Below are 13,012 nucleotides of genomic sequence, written 5' to 3'. Positions count from 1 at the left end.
GTGTGTGCGCAGTGTTGTCTTGTTGGTGTGTCCGTGCAACATCATGGAAAGGCAGGAGAACAGGTAAATAGCAGACAGTAGCAGGATCAGAGGCCTTTGAAAACTTTTCAGTGGTTTGTTCTTGTTATTTATCTCTTACTTAGGAAGCCCCCCTTTTAAATTCAGTGCAAATGTATTTGGATCGGTGTTTTAGCTACTTAGGAGGAGACAGGGGGTAATTAGTGATGGTGCATCATTGCATCTAACCAATTAAAGAGCCTAAGTTCCCGTGTTCACTCAGGTGTAGCCATGGTAACACACCAACTACAGTGGTCAAACCACCCTAGAGCCTTTTTTTTTTTATAAAGCACTGTGTGACTTCCTAATTGAAACACAATAATCACAGTTCATTATTCTTACTATTATTGTCACTGGGCCTTTAAAATTTGTATATTATACATCATACCGTCACACTGGTCTCCAGCCGGGGACACTCTGAAGCCTGGCCCACACTGACACATGAAGGAGCCGTCGGTGTTCAGGCAGTGGCCTCTGGTACAGACCAGCTGATCCTGGCACTCATCGATATCTGCAACAACACAAACAATGGAACAGCTAAAGTACATCACACAGGCATAATGCAAAGATTCAGATTCAGATCTGTGGAGTTTGCTCACATTATTGACCAGCATTTCAGTCACTGAACAGCAGACAATGTGCAAAATGCAGCAATTGATCTTAATTAATTAATATAAGTTAACACCTTGAAACCAAATTGGCTTGATTTCTCTCAAAAACAAGGACAATGAGCAACATAAGATGAAATGCCCAAAAAATGAGCAAGAAATTAATGAGAAGTGAAAGGAAATTACCTAAAAATTTGCACAAAAAAACCCTTAAAAAAAACAAAAAACAAAAACAAACACCACCACCACCAACAACAAAAAGGATGAAACTTAAAACAACTTATAATTCCAGCAAAAATAATTTGAAATATCTGATAATTATAAATATAGTTCTTTAGATATTTTCCCTTGCTTTTAAAAGCTAGCTACTAATTCCCTGCAATTTGTGAGATATTTCTTACCAAGTTGCTCATTGCCTTTTACCCTATGTTTTTTGAAAGAAATCAAACCAATTTGCTCGCTGTTCAAAGGTTTAAGTACTTGTAAAAGGCACCTGAACAATAAAAGTAATGTAGATCCAGGTTTCAAAGGAATAATTGTGAGAAGAATTTGTCAAGAAAAATGAAGCAGCTGCTTGAATAACATCACAAACAGCTCACTGCAATGCCTTCTCAAGCAGTGTGGACATAACATGGACTGGGATTTAAAGTGTTGAGAGCTGATCTAATTAAAAGCTGGAGGGTTGAGCACTTGAGGTAAACACAGGCAGAATGACTAGAGTGGCATATTATAATAGGCCAGTATTATATTAATACACAGTGGAAGTACTGACTGATCTTTAATAATGAAACTTTGTTTGGGTGGCACAAAATTGAAACTTGTCCATTGTATTTCAAACAGTTTTTGATTTCACGTAATTTTTCATATCTACTTGCAATATCTCTTTTTCTTTGTGCAGAAGTTGGTCATTCCAACACAAGGAGCCATCTGACTGGAATAATCTTCCTCCTTTCTTGAGATCTTTCTGTTGCTTCAGAACTTCTTTATGTTCTCATTTTAACCCTTTGAAACCTGGGCAAACTGGCTACAATTCTTCCAAAAACATGGGAAGAGGGAAAAGAGCAACTTAGAAAGAAATGGCCAAGAAATCTCCAAGAAATTGGTTTTTAAAAAAAAGCAAAAATTTAAAATTAGGCAGCAAAAAATGGAAATTATCTGACAAAAAACAACTTGATATGATATAAATTCTTTAAAATAATTTTAAATATATATTTTTGATATTTTACTAGTTTTTTTGTGCCATTTTTGGGACTTTTTTCCCTCTCAAGTCTGAATGCAACACAAGAAAAGTGACGTCAATCCAGGTTTCAAAGGGTTAAAACAACTTGCTCATGTTTTTAAGCCATTGTACCAGAAACTGCTACTAAACAATCCAAGGTCATGGTATCCAATTCCCATTTTTCCCATTTTCCCCAATTTTTCCCATTTTTCTTGTACAACAGCTGAAGGTTAGGGGTGTCGGTGGCAGATCGTGAGTGAGATTCACTATCTATGTATTTGCAGTCTTTGTTTCCTATGAAATGGAAAGTGTTTTTGTTTTGTATTTGTATCTAAAGGATCCCCTTTGAAAATTAGATGTTACATCTCAAGGGGTTATTCTTTCAATAAAGTCATAAATCAAGTTTCAGTGTGACATGCACAACTGAAAAAAGTCCTTTCAGTAAAAAAAGCCCAAAGGTTTGTGAGTGGTAAAGCCATAATGTCATTAAACACAGCCCAGACCTAATGCATGTTTATGAGCTAACAACTTCTTTTAATGGCACTCGATATTTGCAGTCATTATGCAGGTTATATTTATTGGGTCACTCTGACCACCAAAGATTCTGACCACCAGCTAGATCATTGTGGCTTCAAGTGGGTCAGTCTGATGATTCTAGCACAAGCTCTGCAGCGTATTCCAGCACAGTCCATGGGATGACTCAAAGTTATTATTGGTTTGTGGAAATCAGCACTTTATTACAACTTGGGTTTTATTTTTGTACCTCTGGCCAGTTATATCAGTCATGGTATTCTCCAAGTCAACCCTTCAAAACCTGAGCAAATTGTTCCCATTTCCTTCAAGAACATAAAAAAGGAAAGGAGGAAGAACATAATCTTAAATATTTAAGTATAATAATAATAAATATGGTTTTCAGGAAATTTTTTTTTAGAGTTTTTTGTTAACTTTCTAATAATTTCTCTCTATTGTCTTTTGGAAGTTATTTTTCTTGTCACCTTTTACTAATTTCTTGCCATTTGTGGGACATTTCTTTCCAAGTTGCTCACTGTTTTTTTTCCCATCTATTAAAAATAAAGCAAACTAATTTGCTTGGGTTTTAAATGTTTAAATGCATGTGAAAGGCATTGATCCAGATTTCAAAGGGATAATTGCTTTAAGTCTTTCATGTAATCTGTAGTTTTTACTGCACTTCAGGGATTCTTAAGTCGCATTTCAAGACACCACTACACCACCTTGTTGGATTTTTAGTGATGTCGCATTTTTCTGAGATCTAAGCAGTAACTTTTGTGAGTACAAAGTTATCATAGCTGACAATGCACAGTTGATTGTTTTTTAAGGAGGATGAAGGACTTTAAATGGATTGAAGACTGAAAAGTTGTATCAGCCAAAACATGAAAACAACTGGTGGGTAAAGTTAATAAGATGGATCATTTCTTTACGATGCAATGTTCTGCTGGGAAACCATGAGTCCTGGTGTTCATGTGGATGCCACTTGACATGCTCCACTCACTTCCACTCACCTAAATGGCACTTTAGACCTACTACACCCCCTTATAGCAATGGCACTCCCTGATGGCAGTGGCTCCCCCAGCAGGAGAATGAACCATGAAATCTGCTCAGGAATGACCAGAAGAACATGAAAAAGATTGAGAAGTGTCGACCTGGCGTCCAAATTTCCATCATCCCAGTCAGATTTAGCATCTGTGGGACTTGCTGGTACTCCAACTCACAACCCACAGGTCTTAAAGGATTTGCTGCCACGCCCTGGTCCAAAGGACTCAACCAAAGGACACCTTCCAGAGGTTCTGTCTCAACAGGTTAGAGCCAAGTCCGAATCAAGGAGCCCCCCTCATGGATTGGGGGTAACAGCAGTTCCACAAAAGCTAGATCAGGCTGGGATTTTAATAATTTTGAGACAAGTTTGATGTCTTAAATTCTTTGCACATTCCTTAGGCCACTCCTGAGTAGTTTTTATGGTGTGGCATGATATACTGTCCTGCAGTGGGGGGCACCACCATCAGGTGCTGCTGCCGTGAGGAGAGTACTTTGACTACAGAGGTGGTTTTTATGTTTTGGCTGATCGGTGTATATCAGCAAGCAAATCAACAACAAAAAAAACTCTGACTCAGATAGAGTGAGTGAATAAGACCCTCCATAGAGTCAATACCAAGGCCATGATGTGTTTAGAATTCGATTGTTGCAACAGCAGCACTAGACAACAAAAACTCCATTCATTACGGACATAAGCAAGATCTGGAACTACTTTAGATTCAGGTCTTACACGCGCGCACACACACACACACACACACACACACACACACACACACTGTTAGATGTGACATTTCCCTGAGCTTGGCAGTGCCGTTCAAACATCTGTGCACAGGGTTATTAACTTCTATAAAGGACTCTGTTGCCTGGCCTAATTATTTCCTCTCTCTCACCACCACCACTCACTGCCACCCCACTGTGGTATGCACTGCCTGGCTTGATGTGTCAACAGTCAAAATCCGAACCTCAGAGCTGACCCTGTGTCACATGGGATACAGGAGCAGCAGGATACTGAAAGAGGAGGGATGGCCACACCTTTGGTTTCCAGAAAAATGTGTTGCTTGGATCAGCTCATGGTTTTAATTGCTTGATTCTGCAAGCGTTTCCTGGGCTGATTTCTCTGTGTGCTGATGGCTAGACATTATTTAGGTACAATGAGTTTAGGATTAAGTCGAACTTTTTCAAGTCGGTTTAGTGGTAGGTTGAATTCAAATATTAAATAAGTGAGACTAGGACTACTTCTACTTGAAGTGTTTAGAACACAGTGATAATGTGCTTTCAGTACAACTCTAATTCCAAAAAGTTGTGACACTGTGTAAAATATAAAAAACAGAATACAATGATTTGCAAATCAGTTTTGACCAATATTCAGTTAAATACAGTAAAAAGACAAGATATTTTATGTTCAAACTGATAAACTTTATGGGGTATTTTTACACAAATTCTGAATTTGATGCCTGCCAAACATTTCATTAAAGTTGGTACACAGGCAACAAAAACCTGGGAAAGTGGTGAACTGCTCAAAAAACGCTTAAGGTTCACCAATTTGTGAAAAACAGCGCAGACAAGAAGTCCAACAGTTTAAGAGCAACATTATTCAACGCAGAATTGTAAAGAATTCAGGAATTTCACCACTGACGTGATACTATCATCAAAAGAATGAGAAAATCTGGAGAAATCTCTGCACATAAGGGATAAGACTGAAAATCAACATAGAATAGCTGTGACAATTGATCATTTGGACTGCACCCTATTTAAAACCAACATGATTGTATTAAAGACATTACCACATCAGGAACACTTTGGAAAACCGTTGTCAGTAAACACAGTTCATCACTGCATCTATAAATGTAAGTTCAGACTCTACTATTCAAAATGAAAGCCAGATATCAAGAACATCCAGAAGCATGGCTGACTTCTCTGGACCGGAGCTCATCTGAGACGGATAGACAAAAAATGGAAAAGTGTGCAGCTTTCAGATCAGATATCATGGACATGGTGACCTCCAGGCTAAAGAGGCAAATGACCATCCAAATTGTTACCAGCTCAACGTCCAAAGCATTTGTGATGGTATAGGAGTGTGCCTATGACATTATGGGTAACTTCACATCTATGAAGGCACCATGAGTGCTGAAAGATGCACACAGGTTTTGGAGCAACATATGCTGCCATCCAGACGACATCTTTTTCAGGGACGTCCCTGTTTATTCCAGAAGGACAATGAGACACATTCTGCACGTGTTACAACAGTGTGGTTTGATAGTTAAAGAGTGCAGCTACTAGACTGAACTGCTGCAGTCCAGACCTGACTCCCATTAACCATGTGTGGCGCAATAAAAAACACAGAATAGGACAACATGGACCCCGGACTGTTAAGCAACTAAAGTTGTATATTGAGTAAAATTTAGGAAAGAATTTCACTTTCAAAGCTTCAAAAGCTATTGTCCTCAGTTCCCAAATACCTACTTACATACTGAGTGCTGTTAATAGAAAAGGTGGAACTGGAAAGGTAGAAAAGTTTTTTTGTGTCAAAAAGGATTTGCAAATCATTGCATTCTGTTTTTACTCATATTTTACACAATGTCCCAACTTTTTGGAATTGAGGTTGTACAAGTTAGTGTGAGCTGTACTTTCAGGCAAAAGCGCCATCATGTAAGGTAGGCTAAGCTCCTAGACATAATCTGTTGAAGTAAAAAAAAAAAAAAACAAATCTGCAGTAAGCCTCCTTTTATACATTATTGTAATAAATCTTTTTTTTTTTTTTTTTTATCTCCAGCTGTCTGATGCATTACATCTGAAAAATCTGAAGCTTTGACGAGATGGTGGCTTTCAACCTTTCAAAATTAAGTGCTTTGGCTCTGTATAATAATAGCACCAGGGCAGACAGGTTCCAGAGTCAAATATGCAAGTCTGCAAAGTCTATTTGGTTGACTGCACCAGAGTGTAATGACTTTTTTTAGGATTCCAAATTAAGTCTAAAAGTTCCTCCACCTATTTTGGTATCGATCTTATTAATAGATACCTTGGTTGCATATCCACATCCACATAAACCTCTCAAAGAAGTCATAAGCGGATCCCTCATCCTGCGCAGCTGAGTAGAACAGATTTTATTGCCGCTCTGGAGAAACAACCATCAGGCCTGTTTGCCCTCACAACTCTAATTCAGTATCATTTTGGTGGGTGGGGAAAGCTGTGTTGAAATGGCAGGAAACCACGTAATGACAGAGTGCCGCAAATTTATATCCCAATAAGGGGGACGAAACAGGGAGGAGGGTGGTGCAGATGCTGGTAACAGCTGCTCTATGGTCTTGTCCAAAATTCCACTTACTTATAATTCTATTAGTTTGCACTTGTTAGTGTGCAGGGTATATGTTTAATCTGCTGTGTTCTTTCCAATACCTGAATGATTTCCCTGAAATTTAACAATATTCACAACTCTAATTCAGTATCATTTTGGTGGGTGGGGAAAGCTGTGTTGAAATGGCAGGAAAATTATTGTGAGAGTTCTTATTGTGAGAGTTCGTACCAATAATGTAATACTTTTCAGGGGAGTCATTTAAATCTTCTGGGTTTTTTTTTTTTTGTTCTTCTTCAAAAAGAAGAAACAAATTCTCACAAAAACGAAGCAAGTGTCTGCACAGTCTGGGGCTTTATGTGGAAATGAAAACGTACAACTGATAGCAAGTGCTACATTGTTATCAGGCAAAGCTGTATTTACCAAAATCCCCAACAGTGAGAAATTAACCCATAGAGACATTGTGTAAGGATCGTCCATTTGATGAACTTTGATCTTAAATTAGACATTATCAGAAATAAAAGCTTCAGAAGATATCTAACTTTGCACATGTGAATGATGAAGGCAGAATAGTTTAATCTCCTTGAAATGTCCTTTTTCATCTGCACCTACAATGCTTTTTCCTGAATGAAGTGTATTCCTTCCCTCACTTGATCTTATCAAAATTGCTGCATTTCAAAGAGAGGCTTTCAAATCAAATTTGAAATGAAGAAAAAGTTGAATTTCCTAAATAAATACATTTAAAAGAAGGAACATGACGACATTGCATTAATTGATGTAAATAAATGTTATTTAACATAGTCAGAAGATTTTATGACATTATTGTTTAAGATCTTACATTCTTGGGTTTTATTACATTTTCAATCAGGTTAAGCGCAAATTTGATTACATGTTTAGGAAATTTCTACATAATTTGGTGCTACAAGTTGATGTGTAGACCAGTGCCAGGGGCTGCTGTAAGTGTCTGATTGACCTATCGTTAAACCCTGCCCTTAAAAACAAAGAGCAAATCACATTTTGTGCAACTACACAATGCACTCGGACATCCTGCTTGTAGACCTCCATAGAAAAGTGTCAGAAGTTTGGATTTTCCTGCAGTTTTATTCAAATTAATGCTGTTATAACTGAAAAAAATGGTCAAACGATGTGCATGGGTAAATGCAACACTGTTACAAGGTTTCTAAGTGGCTAGAAAATGGAGTGTATTTTATCCCATTCCTTAAACATCACATAAACATAGCGTGTGTCTCATTTGCATTAAGCTGTGTGGTGGATCACACAGTCAGCTCAACATAAAGAAGATAACAAAGATGTCTACATTTGTTCTCAGGTAGGGCAACATAGTGTTAGCAAACTGTTGGGTATATGTTACATACAGTATGTTTTACTGTGTGCATAAGAAAATTGAAGTGTGCATGTAGTGAAGTCTTTCAAAGAATCAAAATGTGCTTGTTGTGGGTACATACCAACACAACTGGTTCCCTCTTCGTCGATGAGGAATCCTTGCGGACACACACACACAAAACTGCCCTCTGTGTTTCTGCAGCGCCCGCCAAGGCACAAAGATGGATTTTCCAAACACTCTCATCTGACGCACACAAACATCTGGACGCACACAACAGAGCACACAACATAGGACAACATCAGTATATAATTAAATGGAACCAAATGATTCACCCATTTATGTCGCTGTAGTCCCTTTTTGTCACTTTCTTTGATCCATTGAGAAAAAAAAACATTTTAGGTAGATGCTGCAAATTTTTGTGCACATTACAATATGACTTTTGAACTCAATGACTGGCTTCCACCACTGGACTGAACTACTCACCTACACAAGTGGTTTGGGCATCATCAAGGTGGTATCCCTCATTACAGTGGCAGGTGTAACCCTCAGCTGTGTTGTAACAAATCCCCTGGCCACAAATATAAGGGTTGATCTGGCACTCATCCACCTCTAGGCCAGACGAGACAGAGAGAGCAGAGTATTAATACAGCAGCAGTTATACAGCTAATAACAGGTCCCCACAAAATACTATAGAGAGCCATGAGGAAGCAAAACATACCATTAATGTACCGCAGGTTAAGAGCTTAATAAAAAAAGAGCACTACAAGTTCACAACATGTGACACAAAGTAACCTCAGTGAAGTGACTGCAATACAAAAAACCCAACAGAATGAAATCACTGTGATTCCTTAGTTTCATTCATTAACTTTTTATTGACATTTAAACCAGTATCCCTGTGTTTCTTCAGTTAAGCTGATTTATTCACAGCAACTCATGAAGACATTGATAATTTCATTACAGTTCAATGTTCTGCTGGGAATCCTTGGGTCCTGTCATTCATGTACATGTCACTTGATGCGCTCGACTCACCCAAATGCTGTTTCAGATCAAGAACTCCCCCTTATGGCAATGGCATTCCGTGATGATAGTGGCTCCCCCAGCAGGACAATGAACCATGCCACACCATGAAAACTGCTCCATGAAAATGTGTCAAAGACCTCAAGGCATCAACTCAACCTCCAAATTTCCATCATCCCAATCGGATCAAGCATCTGTGGGACTAGCTGGTACTCCAACTCACAACCCACATGGCTCAAAGGATCAGCCGTCAATGCCCCCATTCAAAGGACCCAACCAAGCTTCCAGACATTCCAGAGGTCCTGTCTCAACAAATCAGAGCCAAGTCCGATCCAAGGAGGCCCCATTGTGGATTGGGGGTACCTCTGGGGAACCAGAAAGTCCCACAAAAGCTCAATCATATTGAGATCTCAAAAATTTGGAGGCAAGGACGATGTCCTAAGCTCTTGGTCCTGTTCCTTGGGCCATTCCTGAGAAGTTTTTATGGTGTTGCATGGTGCATTGTCCTGCAGGGGGCACTGCCATCATGGAGTGCTGCTACCATGAGGAGTGCTTGGACTGTAGAGGAGTTTTAATATTTTAGCTGATCGGTGTACATGTCTTAATTATTTCAGCTCTTCATAAATACCTGCTAAAAGATTAACTGGTTTTGGTCTTTCTTGAGGTCAGCAGTCTGTTTAACTCTCTTGTGTGCTGCCTTACTCAGAGTCTAATCACATCCCATACAAAACAGCATTAGCTTGGAGTGAAATTAAAAGAATAAGCTCATTTTCCTGACGTATGAATTATTCCTTAAAGTATATAAGCTAATTGTCTGGTAGGCTTGGACGCTATCACACTATAACGATAAATCAGAGTATTTTTAAATCCCAAAAGTTTGTTTTTCAATACCATTATAAATACAGAAGCTCCTCTTACTATTAAACTCAGTGTATGTAGTGCACAGCACGCACCACAAGAGCTCAGTCTACAGACTCTACTAGTGGAACAGGGAGCTAAGCCGAAAGACACACTGACAGTGGTGAAGGTTGAAGTTACAGGACTGTAAACACTCAGTGGCCAGCAGGCAGAGAGAGAGCGTGGAGAATAACAGCATGTGTTTTTTTACATCTAACTTGCTGAATTAAGGATTTATTTCAACCAAACCAGAACTGGTGATTGCTGGAACAGTGGACTTACTAACTAGATTACTAACAAGAGTAACCAAAACAGTGAGTTTTATTTTGTTTTTGTCTATTTTGAATGAAGTGTGTGTTTTATGATGCGTTAATGAGGCAATTCAGCCTTGTCAGTCTCCCATTAGAGGTTGCTAAATGTACTAAATATAACTAGTAAATAGACCTTCAGTTGAGTTTGTTTTGTCAAAAGACCTGCAAAAACATTTATACAGTTCATACAAATGAATTAAAATTACTTGTTACAGGCAAGATCCATATGAAGTCATCTACGTACCACAGATATGACTCACATAGAACCTAGCTCAGCACAAAGACTGGGGACAGCAGAAAACAACAAGCCATCTTTAAAAAAAAGGGAAGAATTATGGCTTCCAATATCTCCAAAGCTGCCTTACTGAATGACGCTGCCAGTATGCCAAGATTTGTGAACTTATACAGTATTACAAATGGAGGCTGTGTATATCCCTTTAAAAGGCACCATACTGCTAAAAATATCACAGCTAAGACACATTCCTACAGCAAAGGAGACAGAGGAAACACTGATGATTACATCAGAAGTTCAAACATCAAAATCTGTGGGCAGCTTCTCCTTATAGAATTATTTTTAGTTTTAAAGATTCAGGACCAAGGACCAGGGATACCAAGGACACAATACTGGTTCAGATATACGTGATCTTAGTTTATCCCACCACCCAGTGGGGGGGGGGGGGGGGCATGCTGGAAATGGTACATACCAAGGACAGGTCTATTAGAGACCTGTCAGCTGTGCCCCACCTGCTCACTGACTGAGAATAGAACGCTCAAAACAGACAAGAACATACCAGATAAGCAGAAAAGAAAAGAAAAAAAGGATATAATAAAAGGAAAAGAAAGGGAGAAAAGAGTAAGGAAAAGAAAAAACTTGAAGATAATATGAGAAAAAGAAAGAAAGGGGAGGTGAATATATATACAGAAAAACAGGAGAAAATGGAGGAAAACAAAGAAAACAAAAATAGAAGAAAAAAGAAAAGAAAACAAAAGTGTTCTTCTTACCAGCTGACTGGGTGGGAGCAATGTCCTGTCCTGCGTTGGATGGGAGGATCTCGACTGGTGCAGGTGGAGAAGTCCTCTCAACAACCTCTACTCAATCAAAAAATATATATATATTTATATAATCATATATATTAATTCCCTCCAGTTTATATTTATGTAAGTCAACATATTTTCCACCAAATATCATACTTGCTCTTTTTCATTTTTTATATAAAGGCCCAAGGGTTTAGTCTGGAGAGATGAGTTTTCAGTCTGCTAGAGAACTACTTCTTTAAAAAAGTGAAGGATTCAAGTTGTCATCTCATCACTTCTCCAGAAGAGCCATTAAATATTCTCAGTTATGTTTGCACAGCTTATACTCTCCACAAACATGAACATGTAGCTGCCTGTTACTTATTATTGTAATATTTTTCTTCTACTTGTGACCAGTACATACTTCCAAAAAGGTAACCTGTATGTCACAGCTTCCACAAATACTCAGTCCAGTGACTCCATCTGTTTCCACATCTGGATCTGCCAAGGGAACACTTTCAGGATGCTAATCATTAAAAAACACTGAAATATACAGCTGATGAATCATAAGAAACTGCATATTGTTCTCGAGACAAACAGGGTTTTTTGTTTTTGTGGCAGGCACATCACTTGATTAATTTCCCAATGAGTGTTAATCATTGCACATCATCACAGACCTACAGGCTATTAAGAGAATAAAACAACAACCCATGAACATTGTCTGTGCTGTGATGTTGCTGCATGTCACTTTTGTATCTACTCATTATTTTCACCACTGCTGAGACACGCTTGCTCAGTGAAACTGGGACCCACTTGACCTTCATCAGATCACCTTTTTAGCATTACAGAGGTCTCCTTGTGCAAATGTGGGCACGATTTTTCAAAAACAATCAACACAGAGCTCGTACAAAGACCCAATACAAACAAAAGGAAAACATCTATTTACAGAGAATTTACTTGTGATGCAACCATGTGAAACTCATGCACAATTCTTTGATGAACTGCACCCTTTGCATAGTTGCTTTCAGCTTCTCCCCTCTGGGAAGAGGTTTTCAGTCGCAAAGTGTAAAACTTAGTGATATAAAAACAGTTGTGTTCTAGCTGCTATCACACAGGTGAACCAGCTGTAGAAAAAAATTTCACAAAATTGCACAAGATATTTGGATGCCTGTATTTCTGATAAATTTATTCACAGTTTTTTAGATTGTTTTTATTTAAGGTTTGGTTTTTGTAATTAGTTTTTTTATTGGTATTTATTACATATTTAAAATGTTGATTAGCACTGGGGCACTTTGTTTTATCATATATATATATATATATATATATATATATATATATATATATATATATAAATAGAGAGAGAGAGAGAGAGAGAGAGAGAGAGAGAGAGAGAGAGAGGGGGGGGAGAGAGATTCATTTTATTCTTCTTTTTTAGTGTGCTGTTGCTTGTTTTATGTGTTTTTATTTTATCAGATTTTATTTGTATTTTTTTTATGTACAGCACTTTGTTTAGGCTATTGTTGCTCTTTAAGGTGCTTTATAAATAAAGTTGATTGACTGATTGATTGATTGATTGATAATCTTTTTATCTTGTATCTTTTTATCTTTCTGTCATGTGTTTATCCTGTTTGTTGTCTGTGGTGTCTGACAACCACGTTGAATGGATGCCTTGCACTAAATGATGCTAACCAAATCCACCTA

The 13,012-nt window shown here is 38.1% G+C and overlaps 1 protein-coding gene across 1 annotated transcript in view; it reads right to left on the bottom strand.

The window, feature by feature from the left end:
- The window catches only part of ltbp1 (latent transforming growth factor beta binding protein 1), a 144,001-nt gene that overhangs the window by 19,844 nt on the left and 111,145 nt on the right, over positions 1 to 13,012 (bottom strand). Inside the window, 4 exon segments of the mRNA XM_042501812.1 lie at positions 446 to 568; positions 8,194 to 8,315; positions 8,552 to 8,681; positions 11,300 to 11,386. Coding sequence (XP_042357746.1) covers positions 446 to 568; positions 8,194 to 8,315; positions 8,552 to 8,681; positions 11,300 to 11,386 — 462 coding nt within the window.

The sequence above is a fragment of the Plectropomus leopardus genome, chromosome 15 (genome assembly GCF_008729295.1).
Source record: "Plectropomus leopardus isolate mb chromosome 15, YSFRI_Pleo_2.0, whole genome shotgun sequence".
Lineage (NCBI taxonomy): Eukaryota > Metazoa > Chordata > Actinopteri > Perciformes > Serranidae > Plectropomus > Plectropomus leopardus.
The sequence above is the reverse complement of the archived record's forward strand: the minus strand, read 5'-3'. Positions and strand labels throughout refer to the sequence as shown.